Below are 26,369 nucleotides of genomic sequence, written 5' to 3'. Positions count from 1 at the left end.
AGAACAAATTGGGGTAGGCTATGAACTTGTATGATGTAGTAAATATGATTTCCAGTCTCCCTTCCCTATAGCCTTAAGCAGTTGAGTTGGTGTGTCCACAACTTGTCAACTGCTCCTTATCTCAAAAAAGTTGGGCAGTATGAGTAGTGAGGTGGCTCCTGTCCGCTGAATATACATTTGATTGGGCAGCAGGTGACTACTAGACCGGACATGTGGTGATTTCCTGTTGTACAGTAACCGGCGGCGGAAAAATTGTTAGGCGTATGGGCCCCTTAAGACAGTAAAGGTAAAAGTGCAACTAACCAAAGGCTGCAATCAGGATTTAAGAAATAGAGAACAACCAAATGTGACCTTTCATTGTTCTCTACTTTTTGAAACTAGACTGCTAGAAGCATCTCCAGTGGAGATCAGTAAATAAGCTGAGACTGGTTTAATTAAACTTGCTTTAAGGGCTTGTTCACATTAGAAGAAAAGCTCTTGCTAATGCAATGCTATGGGAGATTTTTACAAAATCACATCGCCCCAGTGAGAACACACATAGGATAACATAAGAGAAAAGCTCTTGCAATGTGAACAAGCCCTAAGTGCCTAAAATGTACCTGAGACAACCAGGGCCGGAGCTACCATAAGAAAAAATGGGCAATTGCCCCAGGGCCCCAGAGCCTGTAGGGGCCCCCAAGGTGTCCCTTCCCCATCTTAGCTGTTGCTCCCCAGGGACTCTGCAGAGTCTGTTAAGTTGGGAGTTGATTGGGGGAGGGTCAGTAGCCTGCTCAGGGGCCCAGGAGGGAAATTGGGCTGCAACAAAGGGCCTCTAATGACGCTTTTTGGTTGGGGGGGTGTCTGTTGGGGGCCCCCAGGCTAATTTTGCCCTAGGGCCCAATTGTTACTTGAACCGGCCCTGGAGACAACAGGGAGCAAACGTTTTATACATACCTGGGGCTTCCTCCAGCCCCTTCCATGCTGATCGCTCCTTCGCCTCCGTCATCCGCCTCCTGCTGCAGGCGCAGAATGCTTCCGGCGATGGGAGCACTGCGGGGGGTCATGCACAGCCAGGCAACGCATGTGCAGTATGCCGCGTCTGGTGAATCTAGCGGGGCATCTACCAAAGAATCCAGGAGGCAGAGGATGGCGGCGAGGGAGCGATTGGCATGGAGGGGACTGGAGGAAGCGCCAGGTCTGTAAAACTTTTGTAAGCTGTCGTCTCAGGTTTACTTTATGGAAGCTGACTTTTTTTTTTCTTTTTAAACAATGCAAAGTGCCTAGCTGATCATCTGTCTCTACTACTTTTAGGCATAGACCTTGAACAAGCATGCAGATCAGATGTTTCGGACTGAAGTCTGACTAGATTAGCTGCATGCTTGTTTCAGGGGTGTGATGCTTGTTTCAGGGGTGTGATCCAGACACTACTGTAGCCAAAGAGATTGAAAGTTGCCTGGCAGCCCTTCTAAAGGAAATAAATGTCTTAAAGTGGACCTGAACTCTTGCACAGGACAGAAGGAAAATAGAGAAATGCACCTTGTATGTATTTCAAGAGTTTAGCCTGTCTAATTCCCCCTCATCTGTGTCTAATCACAAGTTGTTATTTGACCTCTCCCCGTGTCAGCTGTCACAGATTTATTGTAGGATTTGTATCAGCTGTAACAAAGAAATGTTTTTCTTTAAAAGTTATAATGCTTTGCGTATCTTTTAGAGCAGAGAAAAAGTTCTGAATTCAGGTCTGCTATAACGCACACTAGACGCGAGAGGGATATTTCTCGCACTTCAGGTGTGCTTTAAAGGGATACTTCAGCGTACTAAAAAAAAAGGCCAGTTTTACCTACCTGGGGCTTCTATTGGTCCCCTGCAGTCGGCCTGTGCCCACGCCGGTATTCCACGATCCTCCGGTTCCCCACTGTGGCTCAGTCTCATTTTCGGCAACTGAGCCTGTCGTTGGCCACTGGGCCTGCGCAGCACTGGCCGCGCGTCCCCGTTTGGGTGCCGGGAGCGTCATGCGCAGGAGCAGTACACAAAAATCTCTACTGCACCTGCGCAGGATGCTCCCGGTGCCAGGAGCGCAAATGAATACGCGCGCGGCCAGGGATGCACAGTCACAATGGCTGCCGATAGGCTCAGTTGACGAAACCGAAACTGAGCCACAGTGGGGAACCGGAGTATCGCAGAGTACCGGCGCGGGCACAGGTCGACTGCAGGGGGCCGGTAGAAGCCCCAGGTAATTAAAACTGGATTTTTTTTGTAGTTCATTCAAGTATCCCTTTAAAGAGACACTGAAGCGAGAATAATTCTCGCTTCAGAGCTCATAGTTAGCAGGGGCACATGTGCCCCTGCTAAAACGCCGCTATCCCGCGGCTAAACGGGGGTCCCTTCACCCCCAAACCCCCCCCCCAAATTGGTCGTAGATTTTGCTGCTCCTAGAGGCAGGGCTAACGGCTGCAGCCCTGCCTCCAGTCGCGTCTATCAACGGCGCAGTGAAGGAAGACTGAAAGGGGCGGTAGAGAGGCGGAGATACGCGCTGACAGACGCGCGTGGGGCAGGGCTGCGGCGGTTAGCCCTGCCTCAATCCGGAAGAGATCCCCCACTGCTCGGAGGGGATTTCGAGGGGGTCAGGGACCCTCGTTTAGCCGCGGGATAGCGGCGGTTTAGCAGGGGCACACATGCCCCTGCTAACTATGAGCTCTGAAGCAAGATTTATTCTCGCTTCAGAGTCTCTTTAAAGGATACCCAAACTGACATGTGACATGATGAGATAGACATGTGTAAGTACAGTGCCTAGCACACAAATAACTATGCTGTATTCCTTTTTTTCTTTCTCTGCCTGAAAGAGTTAAATATCAGGTATGTAAGACTCAGTCCTTACTCAGACAGGAAGTGACTACAGTGTGACCCTCACTGATAAGAAATTCCCCTTTTTATCTCTTTCTTGCTCTCAGAAGCCATTTTCTGCTAGGAAAGTGTTTTATAGTTGGAATTTCTTATCAGTAAGGGTCACACTGTAGTCAATTCCTGTCTGAGTCAGGACTGAGTCAGCCACTTACATACCTGATATTTAACTCTTTCAGGCAGAGAAAGAAAAGAAGGAACACAGCATAGGTATTTGTGTGCTAGGCACTGTACATACTCATGTCTATCTCATCATGTCACATGTCAGTTCGGGTATCCTTTAAGATCTGGCATGCTGACCTTTTTGGGCCGGACTATCCGGAAGCTGCCGGAAAGATACGTAGAGAGCGCATTTCTCTTGCGCAGACTGGCCGCGACTGGCTGAAGTTACGGGACCTGTTACCGACTATACAGAAGGCTGAGGATGGCGGCGTGGGATCGATCTGTGCGCATGGGGCTGGAGGAAGCCCCAGATATGTATAAAACTTTTATTTTGTCTTTGGTTTCCTTTAAGAACTTAGCCCAGTCTTTTCCTATATGAAAATGTATACCCACAGCTATGAGAAGCTTCTTATCTTTCCCTCGGTTATGCCTTTAAGCCAGGCATACTGCACTGAGACACACTGAGTGCATACCTCCCAACTTTTTGAGGTGAGAAAAAGGGGCACTTAAGCCACGCCCATGCCACACCCCTGGCCACGCCCCACCATGCCCCTAGTCACGCATACCATAAAGATTTCATAAGAAAAATATGTTGTTTTATAATTCAAACCACACTGGTCCTTTTTATCCTGGTTAATTTTCCTTCATAGTAACATTTTAAAATTAGTAATATATCAATTTAAAGGATGGGAATAAAGTTGAATCAATCAAACACATTTTTAGTATAGAAATATATATATTTATATTGAAAGAGGGACAAAGTCCTGAAAGAGGGACAAATGTGGGGGAAAGAGGGACAGAGGGACAGGGCTCCCAAAAAGGGACTGTCCCTCCGAAAGAGGGACAGTTGGGATCTATTTGAGTGTAAGCTAAGCCAGGAAAATATGCAGACTCACAATACTACAGTATATCTCATTTCTCTGATCCAGTGCAGTTCACTAATGCCCTCTGCAGGATGCATATAAAACTGCACAAGGATCCTACGGTTCTGCGCTTCTAGCCACATACATTTCTTATAGAAGCTTATTATTATTATTTTATTTTAGTGTTATTGTTGTTGTTCTACAAGCAAAATTGTGCTTGGCATGTTTAAAGTGTGGAAGGAATGAGCTGTAGGATTTGTTTCATCAAGAAAGTTAATGTGTCAAACAAATTCCACATTCGTTACTTCACACTTTTTTTCCCCAAATTCACTAAGATTTCCCACGTGTGGTAGAAGTTCGGTAATATACAGAAAAAAAAACATGCTTTAAAGTGGGCCCAAATTAAAAATACAAGATTTCAGAAATAAAATCTATTTTCTAAATTATAATAATAAATAGCAGCCTTTTTTCATCTGCATGATGACAAATATAAAATGTATTTCAATATTTTACATTTATTGGAGGAACCCCTCCCTTCCTTTCATATTGCCAGGACAGAATCCGGCAGGCTGGTGGAGGAGATAAAAAAACAGAACACAGGCTGCTACTGATGATGTCACAGGGGAGGTGATCTCAGCTTGTGTGAGATTTCACATAGACGACGCCCCTGTGAGGGAGGGTAGCTGATGACAAACACATTCATGATCTAAAACCTCCTACTATGCTCAGAAGTAATGGCTGCCACCTGTATAACCCTAGTTATGAAAAGAGAAGAGTGAAAAGCATGCACTTAAATCCTTATAGGCTTAAAGGAGTATTTATTTATCTTTCTATGTGTCAGAGTGGTGCAACGAAATATTTGGATTAAAAAAAAAATTTGGTTTGAGTCCGCTTTAATTCACTGAAAGCCCTGTTCAGTAGTCTCAGTTTGCTGGCTGACCTGCACCACAGCTGCTATCAGTCTTCACTTACAAGTCTGTGCATGAGCCGTTCTATTTTCTGTCCAGTGCATCCACAGCATCCCTTTAGATATGCATCTGTGTGCTAGCTAGAGAGAGCTCTTCTGTTTATCAGTATTCAGATATGCACATCTAAAGGTATACAGAAAAGCCATTTTAAATAAGATTAAATGGGATGAGAATCAGGGCTGTGTGGCTCTTACTATTGGCTGTCTGCTACATCTGTCAGTTTATAGATTATAAGTTACCAGCTGGTCAGAGGAGCTGTACATAAATAATGAACACTTTTACGTGATTTAACCACTTGCCGACCGCACGCTTATACCGTGCGTCGGCAAAGTGGCAGCTGCAGGACCAGCGACGCAGTATTGCGTCGCCAGCTGCAGGCTGATTAATTAGGAAGCAGCCCCTCGCTTCACGGCGGGGGGCTCCGTGAATAGCCTGCGGGCCGCCGATGGCGGCTCGCAGGCTAAATGTAAACACAAGCGGAAATAATCCGCTTTGTTTACATTGTACGGCGCTGCTGCGCAGCAGCGCCGTAAGGCAGATCGGCGATCCCCGGCCAATCAGCAGCCGGGGATCGCCGCCATGTGACAGGAGACAGCCTGTCACTGGCTGCACAGGACGGATAGCGTCCTGTGCAGCCCGGATCTCCAGGGGGGGGCCAGGTAGGAGAGGGAGGGGGAGGATTTCGCCGCGGAGGGGGGCTTTGAGGTGCCCCCCCCCCCGCAACACCCGGCAGGCAGGAGCGATCAGACCCCCCCAGCACATCATCCCCCTAGTGGGGAAAAAAGGGGGGCGATCTGGTCGCTCTGCCTGCACGCTGATCTGTGCTGGGGGCTGCAGAGCCCACCCAGCACAGATCAGCTAAAACAGCGCTGGTCCTTAAGGGGGGGTAAAGGGTGGGTCCTTAAGTGGTTAATGAATGCTTTAATCTTTGTGAACTGCTTGACATTTCTTGAGGTATTTACCGCACAAGTCGCTAATTTACCTCACTAGTCGATAATTTACCTCACTAGTCGGTCATTTTACTTTTGAGTGCGTTAATAGGTATAGTGAATCGACATTTGGCAAGGTAATCAGAAAAATCAGCTGTTTTTTACCTTATCGAATGTGTAATGCTTAGTGAACTGAGGCCATAGTGCGGATGTTGTGGGAAGGAGGAGAGAGAGACATTGAACAGAGATAGAAGTTGAGTGGAAGGAGTGCAGAGAGGATAGACAGGTTAGTGGTGGTGGAGAGAGAAACAGATTTGGCAGAGAGAGTGAGACAGTTGTAATGGAAAGGGGTAAGAGAGGGAATGGAAAGGGGGAATGAGATCGGACGAGTGACAGAGGTTCGATAGAGATAGAGGCAGTGGAGAGAGAGATCTCCATACATTACGGTTGTTCTACGCTGGTTGTCTCTATCTAACACCCTCACATGGTAGAGTAATTTCAATATTACACCCATGTGCAACACGTGTACTCTCTGCACATTACAGGCCCTCATTATACCTGTACATGTGACATTGCAGAAGAGGGGTTGGAAGAGGCACACCTTGCCGTAAGTAGCTGGGTGCATAGCCAAGATGCAAAGCAACATCCAGTGTAGTACAAAAAGTCCAAGATCTGCTAGCACAACATAAATTGTTTGCAAGAGTATGTATTCCAAAATGCATGTATCAACACAAGATATGACAATTTCGGTGCCGTAGAGGATCCCTTTTTTCAGGAAGTGCAGAGAGAGGCTGAAGGACAGGGTGCATAATATAAAGGAAGTTTAACATAAGCACAACAGTCGAAATATTACACAGCACAGCGTGTTGACACACTTCCTTTTTAACAATGTTTCTTCCTTTTTAACAGACTCTGCCAGAAATTTGCTCAGAACAGGATGAAATGGATTTTCTTATGGAAGCTCTTATAATCAGGTAATTTTCTACATGAACATACAATAGAGTCCTAATTAATCGATACTCATGCATCTGGTAGCGTCAACTAACCATCAGTGATTTAGCTAAGGAGCTAAAGGCCCCGAAACAATTGTGCAAGTTTTACGTTGGGCCACTCTATGCATAACAGTTGATACGGCATTCCAAAACCTGCCAAGGACCACCATGGACCCATTTTACATAATGGGTTAGTGAGAACAGAGGAAATATACTTGCTGGCTGCCTTCTCGCTAACTACCAGGCATTTCTGGTATGGATGAAGTGGGCTTTTTGTTGTGTTTGTGTACATGCTTGTTACTGTCCAGCTGGTCCTGCTGGGCGTCTGCACGTCTCATCGCACTCACACACACGTGCCCCTGATTTTGTGGCAACAGTTGGGTGTTGTGTGCAAAAAAGAGACTCTGCACCTTGGGATAACCCACGCTTACCGCTGGCGGCATCTGTCTTGAGTCAGAGACGGATGACCACAGTAACACCAGATTCTGCACCAAGGAATTCACCGCCTTCAGCTGCCTGTGGAAAAAAGGCCTACAGCCTGGTACACACATCAAATTTTCATTGGCCAATCATTGACCAATTTTACCACCTCCATGTAGTATGAGAGTTTACCTACATAATCTGTTCATAATATTGCACTGCACAGCTGAGTTCTTCAAATGATCTCTGTAGAGCCGTTTAACATCGATTCGTAGAGTTGATCAATTAAATGCTAATATTCAGTTTTAAAGGACTTAAGAGGCCAGTTTAAAAAAAAAAAAAAAAAGTTAGATACCTGCATCCATTTGTAAGGCACGGAGGATGCCGCCCGCGTCCTCCGTGCCGTTTCGCTGGGTCCCCGCCGCTCAGTAGCCCCCCCCCCAAACCGCCCCCAACCGCACTGCCCGGGTCGGGCTCTCCAGCCTGCAGAAAGATGGCCGCCGGAGCTGGCCGCGGCTGCGCAGTCCGCATAGCCGCGAGTGCGGCTGCGCAGCTCTAAGGCCAACCCCCCGATCCACGCTACAGGAAACGTGGATCGGGGGGGTGGCCCTAGAGCACTCGCGGCTATGTGGACTGCGCAGCTGCGGCCAGCTCCGGCGGCCATCTTTCTGCAGGCTGGAGAGCCCGACCCGGGCAGTGCGTCGGGGGCGGTTCGGGGGTCTACTGAGTGGCGGGGACCCGGCGAAACGGCACGGAGGGTGCGGACGCCGTCCTGCGTGCCTTACAAACGGATGCAGGTATCTAACTTTTTTTTTTTTTTTTTTAAACTGGCCTCGTAAGTCCTTTAACAGCCATGCTGTAGATGCAAATAAAATGCATTCACATGTAATATTCTAAATCAGTATTTTATCTTTAGAAGAAAACTATTATTTTTTCCTCTGTTCTGTGTTTCCTGTACACAGTAAGTTCAGTCATCAGAATATAGTGCGTTGTATCGGAGTCAGCCTGCAGACCCTTCCACGCTTCATCTTGCTGGAGCTTATGTCTGGTGGAGATATGAAGTCCTTCCTCCGGCACAATCGCCCATGGGTGGTGAGTACACACTGACTTCCTCCTGTCCTTCCTCCGGCACAATCGCTCATGGGTGGGGAGTACACACTGACTTCCTTCTGTCCTTCCTCCGGCACAATCGCTCATGGGTGGGGAGTACACACTGACTTCCTTCTGCTGACACAGTCGCCCATGGGTGGTAAATACACTATGACTTCCTTCTGCCGACACAATCGCCCATAGGAGGTGAGTACACACTGACTTCCTTCTGTCCTTCCTGCGGCACAATCACCCATGGGTGGTGAGTGCACACTGACTCCCTTCTGTCCTTCTGCTGACACAATGGTCTATGGGAGGTGAGAACACACTGACTACCTTCTGCTGACACAATCGCCTATGGGTTGTGAGTACGCACTGACTTCCTTCTGTCCTTCCTCCGGCCCTATACCCCCGGCTACCTATCCTGGGCACATATTACCCCCTGGCTACCTATCCTGGGCACATATTACCCTCTGGCTACCTATCCTGGGCACATATTACCCTCTGGCTACCTATCCTGGGCACATATTACCCCCTGGCTACCTATCCTGGGCACATATTACCCCCTGGCTACCTATCCTGGGCACATATTACCCCCTGGCTACCTATCCTGGGCACATATTACCCCCTGGCTACCTATCCTGGGCACATATTACCCCCTGGCTACCTATCCTGGGCACATATTACCCCCTGGCTACCTATCCTGGGCACATATTACCCCCTGGCTACCTATCCTGGGCACATATTACCCCCTGGCTACCTATCCTGGGCACATAATACCCCCTGGCTACCTATCATGGGCACATATTACCCCCTGGCTACCTATCCTGGGCACATAATACCCCCTGGCTACCTATCCTGGGCACATATACCCCCTGGCTACCTATCCTGGGCACATATACCCCCTGGCTACCTATCCTGGGCACATATACCCCCTGGCTACCTATCCTGGGCACATATACCCCCTGGCTACCTATCCTGGGCACATATACCCCCTGGCTACCTATCCTGGGCACATATACCCCCTGGCTACCTATCCTGGGCACATATACCCCCTGGCTACCTATCCCGGGCACATATACCCCCTGGCTACCTATCCTGGGCACATATACCCCCTGGCTACCTATCCCGGGCACATATACCCCCTGGCTACCTATCCCGGGCACATATACCCCCTGGCTACCTATCCCGGGCACATATACCCCCTGGCTACCTATCCCGGGCACATATACCCCCTGGCTACCTATCCCGGGCACATATACCCCCTGGCTACCTATCCCGGGCACATATACCCCCTGGCTACCTATCCCGGGCACATATACCCCCTGGCTACCTATCCCGGGGCTGTTTGTCATTATGTGCATTTGCTGGTGAAAAGCAGTCTCTCGTTATGTGCATTTGCTGGTGAAAAGCAGTCTCTTGTTATGTGCATTTACATGGGGAAAAGCTGTCTCTTATGTGCATTTAGTGGGGAATTTTTGTCAGTAAAAATAATCTTTTGTCAGTAAATTTTTAGGTATTTGTCAGTAAAAAATAACGTGAAAGGTTGGCAACACTGGCAGGCTGTGTGGCGCAACGGGAAAGATACAGGCAGCCCACCTTGGGCTTGGCAGGGGGGAGGAGCCGACGTCAGCGAGCGAGAGTAGGGTGGCCGCAGGCAGCCATAAATACGCAGTGTGTGACTACGTCGCACTCGCAGAGCCTCTCAGCCTGAGTCAGTCCAGAGACTAGCAGACTGTCACTCGCAGGAAGCCAAAGCCAGCCAGGAGCAAGCCCATGGAAGAGGGGTAGGAATGGGGTATCACATGCATGCGTAAAGAGGTGGAAGGTGTGGGTGTGATTAGGAAGGACATGGGTGTGGTTATGTGGTTGGGCGTGGTTAATTTAACCACTCCCATAGGCGCCAGAGAAAATCTTGCACCCAGGTGCCAGGCACCCCAGGCTCACCCCTGGGTGGTAAGTACACACTGACTTACTTCTGCTGACACAATCACCCATGGGAGGTGAGTGCACATTGATTTCCTTCTATCCTCCTGCCAACACAATTTCCCACAGGAAGTGAGAACACACTGACTTCCTCCTGTCCTTCCTCCAGCACAGTCGCTCATGGGTGGTGAGTACACACTGACTTCCTTGTGTACTTTCTCTGACACAGTTGCCCATGGGAGGTGAGTGTACACTGACTTCCTTTTGTCAATGTTAAATCTGTGCAAAAGTCAAAGTGCATCCGGTGCAGTGGGGTGTAACAGAGTCCGGTATCCCAACACACTGCATGCATTGCGCTACCCCACAACGTACGTGTGAACAGTGAGGCATACTTTTTATTGACTTATGCTTTAGTATATGTGACGCATTGTTCCGCTCCCATTGGCCAACTGTAACTAGACAAATGCCCACTTATTCCATCAGCAATATCACATGAATAGAGATGGTACATCAAAAAGAGAAAGGCTGGTCTGGCACTGTAGCTTAAATGGATGTCAGCAAACGTTCAATGGTAGAAACAGTGATGTAGGAAAAAGTGGTACATAAGTCTCACAAGTACTTATCGTGCTGCTGCTGAGGTGAGGGAGATGTCTGTGGGCACCAGTGAGTGCACGACCTTACGACCGTTTCGCAGTGGGGTGAGCCTTGCTTCTTCGGAGGCCTGTGTGCACACTTCGGAGCCTTTCTCTTTTTGATGTTCCATGATACTGTTTCATTACGGTCTAGAGCACGTAGCATCTGCTGAGGAGTTACATTACAGCCAGCTCAGGAATCTTTCAGCACCCACGGGTTTATATTGAGTGCCTGCCTAATCTTTCTTCCATTGAATAGAGATGGTGACTGTGGCCAATAGGAGCAGTTCAGTGACTTACAGTTTATGACTTAGTCTTGAGTCTCCCTCCATAAACATTGGAACACAGGTTCACTTTAATAGGTCAGAGGTCATTGTTCACAGCTAGCACTCAATATACTGATATGTATGTCTCACACGCGTATACATTGTAAATGTTACATTCCTGTGTCTAACCAAATCCTTTTTTTAACTCTGACAAGAATCAACCATCGTCCTTAACAATGTCAGACCTGCTTAATATGGCCAGAGATATTGCCTGCGGCTGCAAGTACCTGGAGGAGAACCACTTCATTCACAGGTATAGTCCAAACACACAATCAACACAGAGGTTAAGTGAGACCACACTGGCCTTCTCTATTTTCATTAGTTCTCCTTCTCGTCAACATTTAAAAATAAATATAGAAATAACATTTAGAGTACCGTATGTTATTTTCTGTGGATACATACATAGGGCTGGTGCACACCAAAACCCGCTAGCAGATCCGCAAAATGCTAGCAGATTTTTAAACGCTTTTTTTTATTTTTATGAGGCGTTTTGCTAGCGTTTTGCGGATTGCTGCTGCGGTTTTCAGTATAGTAGATTTCATATATTGTTACAGTAAAGCTGTTACTGAACAGCTTCTGTAACAAAAACGCCTGCAAAACCGCTCTGAAGTGCCGTTTTTCAGAGCGGTTTGCGTTTTTCCTATACTTAACATTGAGGCAGAAACGCACCCGCAATCCAAAAAATGCCTCACCCAGGCATTTTTCGTTTCTGCAAAACGCCCCCCGCTCTGGTGTGCACCACCCCATTGAGATACATTGACCAAGCAGATCCGCAGCCGCAAGCGGATCTGAAAACGCCCAAAAAGCCGCTCGGTGTGCACCAGCCCATACAGTATATTTACATAGATCAGTCCTGAAAGAGGGACAAATGAGGAAGAAAGAGGCTTTTGGAGGTATTACATCACCAGCGTAAAGTCCTACTACATGCTGTGAATGTTTATGAGGGGTGCCTGTGGTATGTGGATTTGAGTGGAGTGCTTCTGCAAGGGGTTCAATTAAAAGGTGAGGGGGAAAGTTGGCGCTAAATACTAAACAAATCCCACTTGGTTAAAGAGGATCAACTGAGATTTATTTAGTATTTATAAAGTGCCAACATCTTCCGCAGGGCTTTACAGAGTATATATTTTTTAAAGAAAACCTGAGATGAGCAGCATCTGAGGTTCCATACTTACCTGGGGTTTCATTAACCTTCCTGGCGGTAAGCCCGAGCTGAGCTCAGGCTATGCCGCGCAGGAGGATTTCTCAGGCCCTGCTGGGCCGATTTGCATTATTTATTTTTTTTTGCAACACGCAGCTAGCACTTTGCTAGCTGCGTGTGCATTCCGATCGCCGCTGCTCTGCGCTGATTCGTCGCCGCGCCGTGCTGCTTCCCCCCCCCCCAGAGCTCGTGCGCTGCCTGGCCAATCAGTGCCAGGCAGCGCTGAGGGGTGGATCGGGACTCCTTTAGACGTCAAGACGTCCATGACGTCGGTGACGTCATCCCTTCCTGTCGCCATGGTGACGGGGGAAGCCCTTCAGGAAATCCCATTCTTTGAACGGGATTTCCTGATCAAAGATCGCCGGAGGCGATCGAAGCGGGCGGGGTGATGCCGCTGTACAGCGGCTATCATGTAGCGAGCCCTAGGCTCGCTACATGATTTTAAAACATTTTTTAAATAATGCTGTGCTGCCCCCTGGCGGTTTCTAATAGACAGCCAGGATGGTTAAGCCCCCTTGAGGCCGCTCGTCCCTCGCCGTCTCCCTGGGTGGCTCCTGTCACCCACAAAAGTCCCCAAAAGCCTAGTTGAGTCGCACTTTGTCGCGCATGCGGGGCCAGGCGCGCTACCTCGTCCCTGGGAGTGTTCTGCAAGTGCAGAATGCTCCCAGCCATGGGAGCGCGCCTGGCTGCACATGAGTGACAAAGTGCTACTTGGACAGGCTTTTGGGCACTTTTGTGGGTGACAGGAGCCACCCAGGGAGACGGCGAGGGACGAGCGGCCTCAAGGGGGCTTAAGGAAACCCCAGGTAAGTATGGAATCTGAGGAGCTTCTCGCCTCAGTTCCATTTTAAGTTAATACAGTTTTATTGACACAAAAAGTGTACAGAAAAAGGGTACAGTCATAGTTAAGCCAGACATAAAAGATTATATCACACAGAGTCAATATAAAACAAGGCACATACAAACATATACCATCTTGCTGACCTTGGTACTTTAAAGTGTACCTGAGATGAAGTGGTGTAAAAGTGTTATACATACCTGGGGCTTCCTCCAGCCCCCTCCAAGCAGATCGCTCCCTCCTCACTGTCCTCCACCTCCTGGATGCTTCGGTAAATTCCCAATTATCTTTGGGCTGTCAGGGCCAGTCGGCAGAGGTGCATTCGGCTTGCGCACTTTCCCCAGTCACGCCGGCGGCTGAAAGTGCTCTGTCCCTGCGCAGGCATGGAACGCTCCCTGCAGCAGGGCACGCATGGCCATGGGCAGCGCATGCGCAGTGCGCCTAAACTGCCCGAAGATAACGGGGCATTTACAGGAGTATCCAGGAGACAGAGCATGGCGGCACGGGAGCGATCCGTGTGTAGAGGGCTGGAGGAAGCCCCAGGTATGTATAACACTTTCACACCCTTTCCTCTCAGATTTACTTTAGGCAAGCGGTATGCTGCCTTAGGCCCCAGCCCCGGCCAGGCCTCTTACGTATATAGCTATACAGTTACGTCAGGGAAACTGATTGAAAGTCCTTTACATAGTGCACTTACCTGGAAATGTTGTCCACTAGGGATATCGCAGCCCGGAATTGCCTTCTGACTCGCAGCAGCAGCGGACGTGTGGCTAAAATAGGTGACTTTGGAATGGCACGTGACATTTACAGGTAAGAATCTAAAGCATTATACTATGTTACCATTTGGGCTTGTAAACACAAGTATGAAGCATATGAAACGGCCGCATTCATACACGGAGGGAAGCGTGGACCTGAAGAGGATCCTAGTCAGGGGAGGCCTCTGGGGCAATTTCTACTTGCTGAAAAGTTCATTTGTAGATAAGATGCAAATATATCTCCTTGGAGAAAACTTATAGGGACCCCAAGGTGAGAATGATATGGCAGCTGCAGGGCCAGTTCTAAACTTTCTGCTGCCCGAGGCGAACTTGTGAGGATGTGGCACTCCATTCCTCCTCAGTCGGCACAGCAGTGCCATCTTCTCCCCTTTGCTGTGCAAGCCAAATTAAACACTGCTGCTCTCCTGCCTCCCCCCTCCTCACTCACTCTCAGACTCCTCACACAGCACACCAAGCTGCTTTTCCCCATTGATGACTTCTTTACCTCGCTCTCCTCTCGCTTCTCCTTCTACTCTGACTGTCTGCTGTTAGTGTAAACACAGTACAAACATGCTGTCCCTGTAATCTCTGCACCTGATGCAAATGTTTCACTTTGCTTCATGAGAGGACCGGCCCTGGGAGGCTGTCATATTTATTTCCGCATATCTGCAGCTCAAAGCGGTAATCCCGTGCCTGAGTGAGTTATATGTACCAGCTGCTGCAGATCTCTCTGTAGTATGTTTTATTTTCTTGTTTGTTTTTAGGGGTTTAAAAGCTTGTGAAAAAAAATTCACGGCTTTTAGACCCTAAATCTGGAAATAATCATAATGCCAGGGTTAGACGATGCTAGTAGCCTGGCAGTCCTCCTGGTCCTGTGTCTCTAATCCTGAACAAGCTTGCAGCAGATGGTACTCTCACTCAGCTGACTCAGATTTTACTGAATTGGCCATATGCTTGTTCCAAGGTTTTGACTGAAGACACTACCTATGCCAGAAGATCAACAGGACTTCCAGGCATCTGGCATTGTTTACAAGGAAATACATATGGCAGCCTCCATGTCACTCTCACCTTGGGAATGCATTTAACCCCTTTGCCGGTCCAATTCCTGCGGCAAGGGGGCAGCGCAGCACTTTTTTGTTATTTTTTTTTATTTTTATTTTTAAATCATGTAGCTAGCCTAGCGCTAGCTACATGATAGCCGCTGAGCAGCAGCATCCCCCCACCCACTCTGATCGCCGGAGATCGGAACGGGATTTCCTGCTGGGCTTCCCTGGTCGCCATGGTGACGGGGCGGGATGACGTCAGGACGTCAGAGGGAATCCCGATCCACCCCTCAGCACTGTCTGGCACTGATTGGCCAGGCTGCGCAGGGGTCTGGGGGGGGGGGCGGCTCGGCGCGGCGGGTAGCGGCGAATCGGCAGGTAGCGGCGGCAATCGCGTACCACACGCAGCTAGCAAAGTGCTAGCTGCGTGTAGGAAAAAAAAATTGCAAAAATCGGCCCAGTAGGGCCAGAGCAATCCTCCTGCGCGAGTTACCCCGAGCTCAGCTCAGGATAACCGGCAAGGAGGTTAAGAGAAAAGCTAATTAAATAACCGACGGTCTTTTTGTATTGTACCATATACTTTTATAAAGCTCTGTCAGGAGTATTTTTTCCATCTCGCTGTCCCTCTCACAAAATGCGTAATATGTGTTTTTTGTGTGTGTTTTTTTGTTAGAGCAAGTTACTATCGAAAGGGAGGGAGAGCTATGCTGCCTGTGAAGTGGATGCCACCTGAAGCCTTTCTAGAAGGAATATTTACCTCCAAGACTGACTCCTGGTAACCAATACACTAATGTCATCTGTCAACTACCCACACTTCTTTTTCTAAACACAGCTATAACTAGGACATTGACTGCTATTAAGCGGTTAGGATTTTCTTCCATCACCTGTGACATATCAGATCATAGTGAAAGTTGCTAAGAGGTGTGTGAATTAGTGGTTGTTAAATGAAGGTGCATGCAGCATCCTCACTAGAAGGGTTTTTTTTTTCCACTTTACTAACTCAGGATAACCCACATTTATTCAAAAGTAAAATGTGACTGTAGTCCCACAACCTTTCAGCAATCCCCTCCTCCCCCCTTCATGTTTTAATATTACCCAACTGAGGGCTGCAATCACAGTAGCAGACAGTCTTTAAAAAATCCAGTCCACATTAACGGTTTTGCTTATTATATTTCCTGTGGGTTCTCAAAGATTACTGGAATGCCCAATACTGGAAATACTTACCTAAGAAGAGGTAAGCCTCTGTATTCTCCAGATGCTTCCATCCTCCTCAAGACCACCGCCGCTGCAGGGAGTCAGGGACCCTCTGAAAGTTTGTGGTTGTGCTCCTCTTTGTGTACGAGCATGGCTGTCCTGCTCATACATGGTGGGGAGCGCGGCCACGAGAACATATCTACAAAGCTCGTGTCGGATATGTTCAGAGGGTTAGTTCATGACAACGGTAGGGTTGAGGAAGAAACAGGAAGCTTCTGGACCATCCAGAGACTTTCCTCTATCTAGCTCGACGAGTCCAGCGACGTCCCCTTGACGGTCGCTAGCGACGCCTCTTCCTGTTGGCGGGTTAAAGTGCGTGATCACGCCACGTATACGGTGGTGGAAGCGAGACTTCCGTAATCACGGTACTTTGCCCAATGTCATCAGGGAGATTCAATCCGCCATGTCGGTTCGTTGTCATCTGCACGGCGCTAGGCAACGTTCGCAATCGTGCGCCTGTACCCACCTCACAACGCTGTTTGAAAATCGCTGGTCATCGGGAAAATCACCAGGTGGGTATACAGCTCTAGTAGTTTTCTATGGGGTTCCTGGGATACATGTAAGTTAAAAAAAAGAGGCACCATTTTCTTTACATAATATTAGTGTTTGTCCCATAAAAGTATATTTAAGACTTCTAATCTATTGCAGGTCCTTTGGAGTGCTACTGTGGGAGATCTTCTCACTAGGATATATGCCGTACCCATGCAAAACCAACCAAGAGGTGCTAGAATTTGTAACCAGTGGTGGACGGATGGATCCCCCCAAAAATTGCCCAGGACCAGTGTAAGTATTTATGTGCATTGAGAGCCTGTTAGGCCTGGTGCACACCAAAAACCGCTAGCAGATCCGCAAAATGCTAGCAGATTTTGAAACGCTTTTTCTTCTTTTTCTGTAGCGTTTCAGCTAGCATTTTGCGGTTTTGTGAAGCGTTTTTGGTGTAGTAGATTTCATGTATTGTTACAGTAAAGCTGTTACTGAACAGCTACTGTAACAAAAAACGCCTGGCAAACCGCTCTGAAGTGCCATTTTTCAGAGCGGTTTGCGTTTTTCCTATACTTAACATTGAGGCAGAAACGCCTCCGCAATCCAAAATCTGCAGCAGCCCGGGAGTATGTGTTTCTGCAAAACGCCTCCCGCTCTGGTGTGCACCAGCCCGTTGAAATACATTACCCAAGCGTATCCGCAGCCGCAAGCGGATCGCAAAACGCAGCATAACCGCTCTGGTGTGCACTAGGCCAAAGAGACTCTCTGACTGATGTGAGATTTCAGGTCAAGAGGTTCAGTGCTTTATTACTATCAGCAGACCAGCAGAGGCAAGGGGCTGTATAAGGGGCAAAAGCTGTTTCTAAATAATTTCCTGAACTCTACTTTTTTTTTTTTTTTTTTTTTTTTTTTAAGTAAACCTAAAATCACATTGTAAAAAAAATAAATTACCTATGTAGGGGGAAGGCTCTGGATGGTTGAGTTGTCTTCCCTGATCTTCCAAAGCTCTTCTGCTCCAGCCTTTCAACTTTGCTCGCCTCCATGTACACAGGTGCCTGTAGGCATCGGCATGTACATAGGCGCAGGCTCACAACACTGCCCCTGCCTACGCAGTATCACGGAGCCGCTTATGCACAGCTTTCTTTCTCCATCCATGCACAGCTTTGTGCTACTGCACAGGCATAGGCGCCCATGTGCCTGCGCCATGCGGCCCCGCTTGTACACAGAGGGGAGCATGGCCATGCAGAGGAAGAGGGTAACAGCTGGCGGGGGGGGGGGGGGGTCATAAACATCAGGGAAGACTTTGGAGCATGCAGAGGCCTCCCCCCTATTGAGGTAAGTATGCAACTTTTTTAAGGCCGCTTTCACACTGAGAATTAGCGGTAGCAGTGCAGTGGCGGCATGGGGGCTGCACTGCCAAAAACAGGCCTTCGGGGATTATCCCCGTCAGGCAGTAGGCCAAGCAGGAAGTGACGCTCACTTCCTGTGGCTGAAGCGATCACGTGTGCGGAAGCTTATTGGTAAAATATGGCATTTTAACACACGTGCATCGCCATAGACTTACAAGAGTTCCGGTCCGAAGCAGGTCGCCACAGAACCACACAGTAACGTAGGTTTGCCCTCATGTTAGGGATGCAGCGAAAACATCACTTGTGTCGGATCGCGTTGGTATAAAAGTCCCTGTAGACTTTCATTGCCAAGCAGGGGGGTGCGGTAAAAATACCGCACTGGTCCAATGTGAAAGGCCCCTAAAACTGTAGGTTTACTTTAAATAAAAATATTTGTATGTTCTCCTCTGTAGCATGATTAGCTACTTATCTTTAGTTACAGACTACTCAGAAAGCTCATGGTGATCCAGAACTGCTAGGGGTGTGTAAGCCCCTCAAAGGACCAAAAAGGCAAACTTTTGTTTTGTTCTACTTACCTTTAGTTTGTCTTTGTCAGATCCCATTCCTCAGATATTTCCACTTCCTGTTTGTGTCCTCTAAGGTGCCCATTAAAGAGACTCTGTAACAAAAAAAAAAGTTCCCCTGGGCGGTACTCACCTCAGGAGGGGGAAGCCTCAGGGTCCCAATGAGGCTTCCCCTCCCCTGTAGCTGCAGGCAATCCAGCGCTGGCTCCCCAGAAGTCTCCCGCAATCCTGGCTCCACAAGCCTGACAAGCTACATTTATTTACCTTCCCTGGCTGGCTCTATTGGGGGATAGGCGGAAAAAGCCAATCTCCGTTGGGTCCGCTGTACTACGCAGGCGCAGGAGATTTCGGCTATTTCCGCCTATCTCTGAGCGGAGAGCCGATACTGCGCCTGCGCTGGAGCCGGGAAGGTATATATTTACATCCCGCCATTCCGGGAGCTTTTTTGCCACCGCAGTGGGACACAGGAGGACGGGGAAGCCTCAATAGGATCCGGAGGCTTCCCACACCCGAGGTAAGTACCCCCCAGGGGAACTTTTTCTCGTTACAGGTTTTCTTTAATGGTATAATATTTTCCTTAGATGTGATCATTCGATCAGATTTGCTGGGATTGTAAGTAATCGGAGGGTTATTATCGATTGTTTCCATAAACTGGATGATTAGGGTACTTTTTTTCTTCAGATACGATTGTAAATTCAAACATTCAGATTTTAAAAATCTGATTGCATGATCACATCTGTTATAGGGGAAGTCAGGGAGTTGATGATATGCTGTACCAATGTTTGTCTGCCAGTTCTGAACCTTGTATCTCTGAGGTGCGAAAAAATAATAATAATAAAAAAATAGCAAGTAGTGTTGGCTAACTCCTTTCTGCACTCTGTGTTTTAGGTATAGAATAATGACGCAGTGCTGGCAGCACACACCCGATCACCGACCAAACTTCTCTACCATATTGGAGCGGATCATCTACTGCACACAGGTAGGATCTGTGACAGTATTGGCCGCAATGAGTGAAGCAGTGCAAACAGACCTGAAACAAGCATGCAGCTTAACTTGTCAGATTTTTTTCATAAACGTGATCTGCATGCTTGTACAGGGTCTATGGCTTTAAGTATTAGGGACTTGACACACCAAATAGCGTTTTGCGGGTAGTTTTTTTTTCGTTTTTTAAAAAATGCCTCCATTGACTAAAGCTGGCCATACACTAGGCCGATTCCCCGCTGATCGACAGCAGATTCGATCACTGGGATCGAATCTGCTGTCACATCGTTCCCGCTACACGCTGAATTTCGATCTATTTCGTCCGATCCCGTCGATCGCTCCGTGCGGAAAATTACCGTCGATCGCCCGCGGGTAGGGAGCGCTTCGCTAGCGGCGTTCGAGTGCCTGACGACCGATGCAATAGAGCTGCAATACATTACCTGCTCCGCCGGCGCGACTGCCCCTGGTCACCGCTACTCCGTCTCCGCTCTGGTCTCCGGGTCCGGCATGCTTAACTTCCTCCTGCCCGGCAGGAAGTTTAAACAGTAGAGGGCGCTCTACTGTTTAAACTTCCTGCCGGGCAGGAAGAAGTGAAGCATGCCGGAGACCAGACCAGAGCGGAGACGGAGCAGCGGTGACCGGGGGCAGTCGCGCCGGCGGAGCAGGTAATGTATGCGGCGGCGGCGGGACCACCTCCACCGATTGTGAACGGTTTCAGGCTAATATCGGTTCACAATCTGTTTGCAGTAAAGGTAGCCATACGATCCCTCTCTGATCAGATTCGATCAGAGAGGGATCTATCTGTTGGTCGAATCTGATGGCAAATCGACCAGTGTATGGCTACCTTTACATTAAAATCGTGGGAAAATTGCAGCGATCATGATTTTTTGAAAAATCGTTATCCTGACAATTTTGCCACAATTTTAATTGGAGGAGTTTTAAAAAGAAAAAAAAAGAACTGCAAAACACTTTTTGGTTTGTTGGGGCGCTTAGAGACAGACTATCAGCAGGTCTGCCTGGTAATGTGCCTTGTTTGAAAGGAAATAAATATGTCAGCCTCTATACCCCTTTCACTTCAGGTTCCCTTTAAATTGCACTACTTTGAAAACAAACGTTTTAAAGGCCAGTTAAAAACACTCGTTTTAACAAACTTTCAGAAGTGCATTTCTGAACATAACTTGTATGCTAATCGGATACTTTACATCCTTTAGGCAGTAGCTCAATGCAGTACTCAAGTTTCTAATTTGCAGCAAATTTAATCAAAATTTCCAACCTGCCTGATAGCATTTTTTTTTAATTGAAAGATCGTTATAAACTGATCTTCAGTGCAGTAACAGGGTTTCAGTAAGGTTTGGTCAAAACAATCAAGTCTTTTGAAAATTGATCATTGCCCTTGAACTGTATACAGTCACCTGTAGGTTACGTTCACAGTGGGCATTGCATTCCCTGTAAAAGCAGGAACGTAACATAAGTCATCGCACATTATCAGAGTGTTGCGTCACATACAGTGAAGCATACAGTCATTGAAAAATATGCTTCACTGTCTCTGTTAATGATCTTGTTTTGTAGTAACGCGTGCTGCCGTGCGCCGTTGGACCACCTTGTAAACATCGCATAGGTGGTGCAATGTAGTTCCAAGTTCTGTGTTTCAATGCAGACATTACGTCACTCCGCAGCATCCCACTGCGAATGTAGTTTAAGGTCCTGGACACACAGCATCTGTAACATTCATGTGTTGCTGAAAAGCGGACAGAAGCACGTTAGTATGCTCATGCCTTTAGACTTTCTAAACCAGTTTTGCAGTGTATTTTTTTTAAACTGAGTCCATGTAGTCTAATTGTGTACTTTCACTTTTATCAGAACCAATACTGACAATCTAATTGTTCATTATACACAGGCATTTTATAAAAATTGAAACCTGTCTCAGAATCACTGAATATTTCAAATAAAATCACCCTCACTTTACTGGACATCACTCTATTAGACCATACCCTTAGAGCAGGGGTGTCAAACTCAAATACATAGTGGGCTGAAATTGAGCTCTGGGAACAAGTCGCAGGCCAACCTCAATGTCTAGTGGCCGCCTCTCTTTCTTATAACATTCCCTGGTGTCCAGGGCCGGGCCGAGGCAGAGGCGAGAGAGGCTCCAGCCTCAGGGCGCAGTGTAGGAGGCACAGCTTACTCAGCTATCATTCCCCTTTTGTGTTTGAAGCAGAGAGAAATAAGAAAAGAGGATACATGGCAGTGACTGCAAGCCAGATAACTAGAGATTAAGGTGTTGGGGGCCTTGGGGCACCTCTTAGTCTAATAGCAATCAGTGTGTGATGGCTGGGGGGAAGGGGGGGTGGAGGGGCGCACTTCGGTGTCTCAGCCTTGGGAGCTGGAGGACCTTGTCCTGGCTCTGCTGGTGTCTAATAGCCCCCTCCTTCCCCTATACGGTCTGTATGATGTCTAGTGGCCCTCCTCCCTCTTCTATACAATTCCCAGGTGTTAAGTGGCTATCCCTCCCTCTCCTATACAATTCCCTGAAGTTTAGTTGTTCTCTCTCCCTCCCATATACAGTTTCCTAGTGTCCCCTCCTTTCCCTATACAGCGCCCTGGTGTCTAGTGGCCCACTCCCTCTCCAATACAGTTCCCTGGTATCTAGTGCTGTCCCGCTCCCCATATGGCTTACCTGATGATCTAGGACTTACCCTTCAATATAGCTTCTCTGGTGGTCTACAGTGGGCCAAACATAATGTAAAGTAGAAAAAGAACCTGAGGGCCAAATCTGATGGTTCCAAGGGCCAGATTTGGCCCGTGGGCCAGAGTTTAACATGTATGCCTTAGAGCAGGAATGTTGAACTCTAGTCCTCAAGGGCCGAAATCCTCACACTGTTTTGGCACAGCTCAAATGAATTGATAGGACTGAATCAGGGAAGGTGTGGTTTATCATCTAGGACACATTTCTCAGTCCATCCTAGACCCTCGAGGACTGGAGTTTGACACCCGTGCCATAAAGCATGGACATACTGTTGGGTTGCCGAGCAGTTTTGTGTATTAGTATTGATGCTGCTGTATACATACAGTATATAACAAATCCTCACCATCTGTCATATCTTTCAGGATCCTGATGTCATCAATACTGAACTTCCTGTAGAAAGTGGCCCAGCTCCAGAAGACGAAGGTAGTACGATAATGCGCCCAACCAGTTGCAACGGCATGACTCCTCTGATTGGCAACCCTTCTCTCCCGGCTATGCTGGACACGCAAACCATGGAACATAAGCTAGCAGATATTCCTGAGGAATTACGGGTGGAAAACCTGGTGGGCTGGAGCCTCAGAGCCCCGAGTCTGCAATGTGCTGGTGAAACTCCAGAGGTTTCATGGGCTCCATCTAACCCCATCTCCAGCACAGAGACAAAACCCCAAATGTCCCACAAACTAAAGAACAAATCCAAAAACCTCTGGAACCCAACGTACGGGTCTTGGGTCATGGAGAGCACCTGCTGACGTGCTTAACCATCCTAGTGTTCAGCTAGGAGAAGACTCAGGTTCAAACCTTGGGACTGTGGGAGCTTTATCCACCTCAAGCCAGATATTTCAGCATTTCCAAAGAAGCACCTCCTGGCCACTTTCACTTGTCTCAAGTTAGACTGCAGGCAAAATTAAAAAAAAAAAACTTTGTCCCCAGTAAACACTGTGAACTTTCTAAGAAGTACTGAAAAGATTTAGCTGAAGCCAAGAGACCAGCATCAACCTCACTTCCTAGCAAAATCTATATATTTTTTTAAGTCTCCCAAATTTGCTTTCTGAATAGCTTAGAGTACAGAATGATCGAATATCTGCTATTGTTACATATTTCTCAGTTTAACTAGGAACCTCACTGCAACTATCCATCCAGTAAGCCATAGAACTCTATACAAAGAAAAGCTTGTTCTGCTGAAACGTCTGAGTAACACTGATGATTGTTACAGTGAACACAAAGGGACAAAGCATTCTTAAAGTTCCAGATCCCATTGGAAGAATCTGTGGTTGATGCAACGGACATGCTTATGTTGAGAATTTGGCAGTGGCCAAAAGTGTCATGTAAAATAAGACTGAACATCCTAATGACTACAGCTTGGTATACCTACTCTACATGGTACAAGGTGTCCGAAAGCTGCCCATAATGTTAAGCGAGTTACTTAATGCACTTCAAATCTATAGTTCTCTGCATAGCTGCCATCCACATGGAAGTAGAGGAACTTTTTCTCCTTATAGGAAATTTAGCATGAAATCTCTGGAGCAAATGCAAGTTCTGATTAAGGGCTTCATTTAAGCATCGTTACTATGGTCGACATGCTGCTGACTGTGGAGTCAACATTATATTTTTTTATAACTTGAGATACTTTCTTTACATCCCTTCTGCTTGTAGACCCAACCCATCACTGCCAAACTAGCCAGAAGGGACTATTCTTCATAGTGGAGCTGTCATGTACCTCTAAGGCTCAGTGAACTTGATGAAAAAGGCAATTCACTTAAGTTTCAAAGCTATGGTCACACAACATAGATGTCAATATTTTTTACTGCTTTTAATTTTTGAATGAGTTAAGATCGAAGAAGGCCTGTTGCCTACCGCTTTGAAGGCAGCCATTTTGAGATATACACAGTTACTAAGGCTATTGGTTATTAACACACACCTCTCATCCTGAGACAAAAAAAGATGACTACCATCAAAATATCAGAGGTGTAACTCTAAGGGGAACAGTCTGTATGGCTACAGGAGGCCCTTGGGGTTGTGAGGTGGTGGGAATACTTCCTCTTACCATTCCACCTTATTGCCTAGACGCCACTCCTCCAGATCATATAAATGATGCCAAATTACTGTCTACACCAGTTCCTGAGTACCCTGCAGGGGTTCATTTGCATTTTCCCCATTCTGGGGGTTGGGGAAGTATGATAGCGGGCACACTATAATAGTGGATACTGTAAAAAGAAGCACTAAATTGGGGGTCAGAATAATAATGAGCACATTCATAAAAAGCATTAAAATTTGTAATAAAGGGCACTGTAATAGGGGGTAATGGCATAAACAGCCACATCAGCTTTTATAGACCATGCCAGGGGTTCCTTGAGATCCAAAAGTTTGCACACACACAGCTAGTTATTAAATGAAATCATGTATTGGTTAGCAGAATATAGGATATGTGGTTGTGCCTTTGTACATAACGGTTTACATTTTGAGCAATATCACACAGAGTAGTGCCCAGAAGTTGCACATACAATTTTGTTAATAAGCCAACACGATAGATTATTGATTGCTTCATGTATGCAAATTATAACTGAAGTCTATGGGCTTGATTCAAAAAGCGGTGCTAACTGTTAGCACGCCTGTGAAAACCCCCTTAGCACGTCTAAACGAGCTTTTCACGTGCAAAACTTTACGCGCGCACTGCACAGAGCGCAGGGCACTCCGTGCGAAGTGCCCATTAAAGCCTATGGGACTTAGCGCGCACATAGGACTTTGCGCATGGTACTTAGCGCGCGATCTGATTGAGAAAACCTGTGCTAACCTACTTAGCACCCTGGTTAGCGCGCCTAAAGACTTTAGACGTGCTAAGTAGGTTAGCACCGCATAGTGGATCAAGCCCTATATGGTTAATGGAAACTTGATAATGGGACTAATTTATCAAGACAGGTGCAAATAAAAATGGAAGCAGCCTATCCAGAAAAAAACGATCAGGTTTTAGCTGTTAGGTTCACTTTGTATGTTTTTTTTTTACCTATATTGATAAATTATTCCCAATATTACACATAGTACAAATACACTGTAATAACCTATTATGTGCATTTTGAGCCTTCCTTTTACCTCTCATGTCTCCTTGTGTCCTAGTTTGTCCCCTTTTCCCCCAGTGTAATCTGCCCCCCTGCCCTCTGTATCCCATGCTGCCAGTACGGTGCATACCACTTCGATCACCAGGAAGTACCGTAGCCACAGATAGCCTTCTACTGGCTTTGGAAAGCTATCTACCAGTCAGGTGAGGGGGCACTGCCCCAGACCTGCCAATCATGGCCACCCACTGCTTCTTTTCTTAACTGGAGCCGATGGTCTCGCAGGTGGGCGCCCGTCATTTGGGCCAATCACTGCAATCCCTCAATAGCAGTGGCCAGATGCTACTGTACTCCCAGCTGATCAGAGCGGCGTGCACCTATCACACCATACAGTTGAAGCCTCGGGGCTCCCCTGGCACAGTGACCAGGACCGGTGGCAGTAGACGCTGCTATATGTAGATGTTTGTTGAGGACACCTGGTGCTGGTCTGAATATGTATTATTCGGACTAAAATATGAATTGAGTACCACCACCCCCTTCCCTCCCACACACACACACTTTTGGGGGAGAAAAAGTGCATCGTATAGTCCGAAAAATATGGTGCTTTCCATTGCTCTTTTAAAAGCACATTTCAAAGTTTTAAAAGATACCTTGGTCCTAAAATATTGTAAAAATGGTGCCCTGTGTGTGTATAAGGAGGAGTGCAGGGGCTTACTGCTCCTCCCTTGCCCCAGCATCAGTCTCAGTTTTTCTGCAAAGCAGCCTGTTTTGAAGTCCTGGTTGGCGGGGTCAACGCATGCGCAGTATGGAAGATGTAACCGGCGCATGCACGCACTGGACTTGAGGTCGGTGGGGAGCACAATCGTAACGTGCCCAAGAAGACATACTGCACATGCATAGCGTATGACCAGGTCAGAGGACATGTGCG

The 26,369-nt window shown here is 47.4% G+C and overlaps 1 protein-coding gene across 3 annotated transcripts in view; it reads left to right on the top strand.

The window, feature by feature from the left end:
- LTK (leukocyte receptor tyrosine kinase) overlaps positions 1 to 26,113 on the top strand; it is a 334,656-nt gene extending 308,543 nt beyond the window's left edge. For all 3 annotated transcript variants that reach the window (XM_068254290.1, XM_068254289.1, XM_068254288.1), the window contains 8 exons: positions 6,709 to 6,773; positions 8,174 to 8,303; positions 11,340 to 11,437; positions 13,938 to 14,030; positions 15,692 to 15,793; positions 16,921 to 17,055; positions 19,556 to 19,646; positions 22,754 to 26,113. In XM_068254290.1, coding sequence (XP_068110391.1) covers positions 6,709 to 6,773; positions 8,174 to 8,303; positions 11,340 to 11,437; positions 13,938 to 14,030; positions 15,692 to 15,793; positions 16,921 to 17,055; positions 19,556 to 19,646; positions 22,754 to 23,140 — 1,101 coding nt within the window. In that variant the 3' untranslated portion in view covers positions 23,141 to 26,113. The remainder of the gene's footprint in view (positions 1 to 6,708; positions 6,774 to 8,173; positions 8,304 to 11,339; positions 11,438 to 13,937; positions 14,031 to 15,691; positions 15,794 to 16,920; positions 17,056 to 19,555; positions 19,647 to 22,753) is intronic.
- Positions 26,114 to 26,369: the final 256 nt, after the last annotated feature.

Source organism: Hyperolius riggenbachi, chromosome 9 (genome assembly GCF_040937935.1).
Source record: "Hyperolius riggenbachi isolate aHypRig1 chromosome 9, aHypRig1.pri, whole genome shotgun sequence".
Taxonomy (NCBI): Eukaryota; Metazoa; Chordata; class Amphibia; order Anura; family Hyperoliidae; genus Hyperolius; species Hyperolius riggenbachi.
Note: the sequence above shows the minus strand (reverse complement) of the source record. Positions and strands in the feature narration are given on the sequence as shown.